This window comes from Adiantum capillus-veneris, chromosome 1 (assembly GCF_014529385.1).
Source record: "Adiantum capillus-veneris isolate H3 chromosome 1, ASM1452938v2, whole genome shotgun sequence".
Taxonomy (NCBI): Eukaryota; Viridiplantae; Streptophyta; class Polypodiopsida; order Polypodiales; family Pteridaceae; genus Adiantum; species Adiantum capillus-veneris.
Window position 1 is genome coordinate 97,244,205 of NC_140931.1, and position 1,487 is coordinate 97,245,691.

General features: G+C 36.3%; 1 protein-coding gene across 1 annotated transcript; it reads left to right on the top strand.

The window, feature by feature from the left end:
• The first annotated feature begins 945 nt into the window (after positions 1 to 945).
• Positions 946 to 1,242, top strand: LOC147465231 (uncharacterized). The gene has a single exon (XM_086511385.1). The coding sequence runs from the start codon at positions 946 to 948 to the stop codon at positions 1,240 to 1,242; it is 297 nt and encodes a 98-aa protein (XP_086367511.1).
• The last annotated feature ends 245 nt before the right edge of the window (positions 1,243 to 1,487 follow it).

Sequence of the window (1,487 nt, forward strand, 5' to 3'; positions counted from 1 at the left end):
CCATAGCCAACTGATCTAGATCAAAGAGCCTTTGTAAAAATTACATAAAACTCTAGATTTAGACAAAGATAGAAACCCCCAAAATTGACCTTCAGCTTTTGATTGGTCCCTTTGTATAAATGGAGCCCACACAATTGGAATAAATGTTGTATCTTCTTCTGGTCTATGACCAAAAGATGACTGAATATAAAGATCTTTTTTTGGGTTGAAATTGTCTTTGTGTTGTTAATCTAATGCTAATTTAAGTATCACATCATGGTTTAAGTGATAGTTTATGGTAATGTTTTAAAATTCAACCTGCCATTATATTATTGAAGTTGGTGTAAGTGACATTTACGTCATTGTTTGTATATTAATTTATCAATTTTAACTTGCAAAAGATTTACAATTTTTTTTAGGGTTGCTAAATTTTGGTCTTTTGTTTGTAGATATGGGTGAAAACCTTGATTACCACCACGAGGCACAATGGATTATCAGTGAGGAGAAAATTCGATGTGAAAGTTTGGACTTATCAATTATTGCTAGCATTCAAGAGGATGAATCAATGCTTGGAGGATGAGCCCTTGAGTCGCTGATAATGCAAAGACTTATGTCTGAACTATTTTGTTCGAAATACACTCTTCAACACAAGTGGCCACGTAAAGGAAAATCCACTAGTGAAGCTCTCTAATTTGCAACATGTGGGCCTGGTAAGAGTTCTTCTCCAAAAATGTATCCATCAACAATGAGCTATCGCTAATAATAACTAGATTGCCATATACTCCATTCAACAGTGTACATTATAGATTGGACAAGACGGTCAACTGGGATAATAAGCCTCCTAACGCGGGCGTTGCGCTTGGCCGCATTATCGAAAAGGTTTCAACACAAAACGAGCAAAGGCCCTAGACATTGCGGAAGCGTCCAATTGTCCTTTTTCCAGAGGAGCATGAAATCATTGTGGAGATGGCAAGCCAGGGAGTTGACCTAGCAAGCCAATGTGAAACTCTTGCAAGCTTGAGATTGAAAGTGTTAGAGCTTGAGACACAGCTTGATACCACTATACGAGAGCTTGCACTAGCTCAAAGCAAGCTTGCAAAGTACAATGAGAAGTTTGGTCCCCTTGCAGAAGAAGACGTTGTAGTTGCCATAGCCAACCTCAATGCATTTTTGACTACATCTTCCAACTCTGCATCCAATGGCTCTGATGAATTTCACTTGAATGAGATTTTGGTAGATCTCACTCAACATGATGAGTTGTAAAAGCTATAACTTCTATTGTTGTAATCATTCAAATGATCGTTTTGTAATCATTCTATGTAATCAACTCAAATATTTATTGCTTTGTGTTTTTTTCATCTTGGTTATGAGTTGTATACGATAAGTATAAAATAGAAGTGATAGACAATACGACACAAAGTGACATGGTAAAAAGAGAGAAATCATAAGATATGGCCAACAAACCTAAGCTGATTACAAGTAGTTGTACTAAAAGTGATTTTAAACAA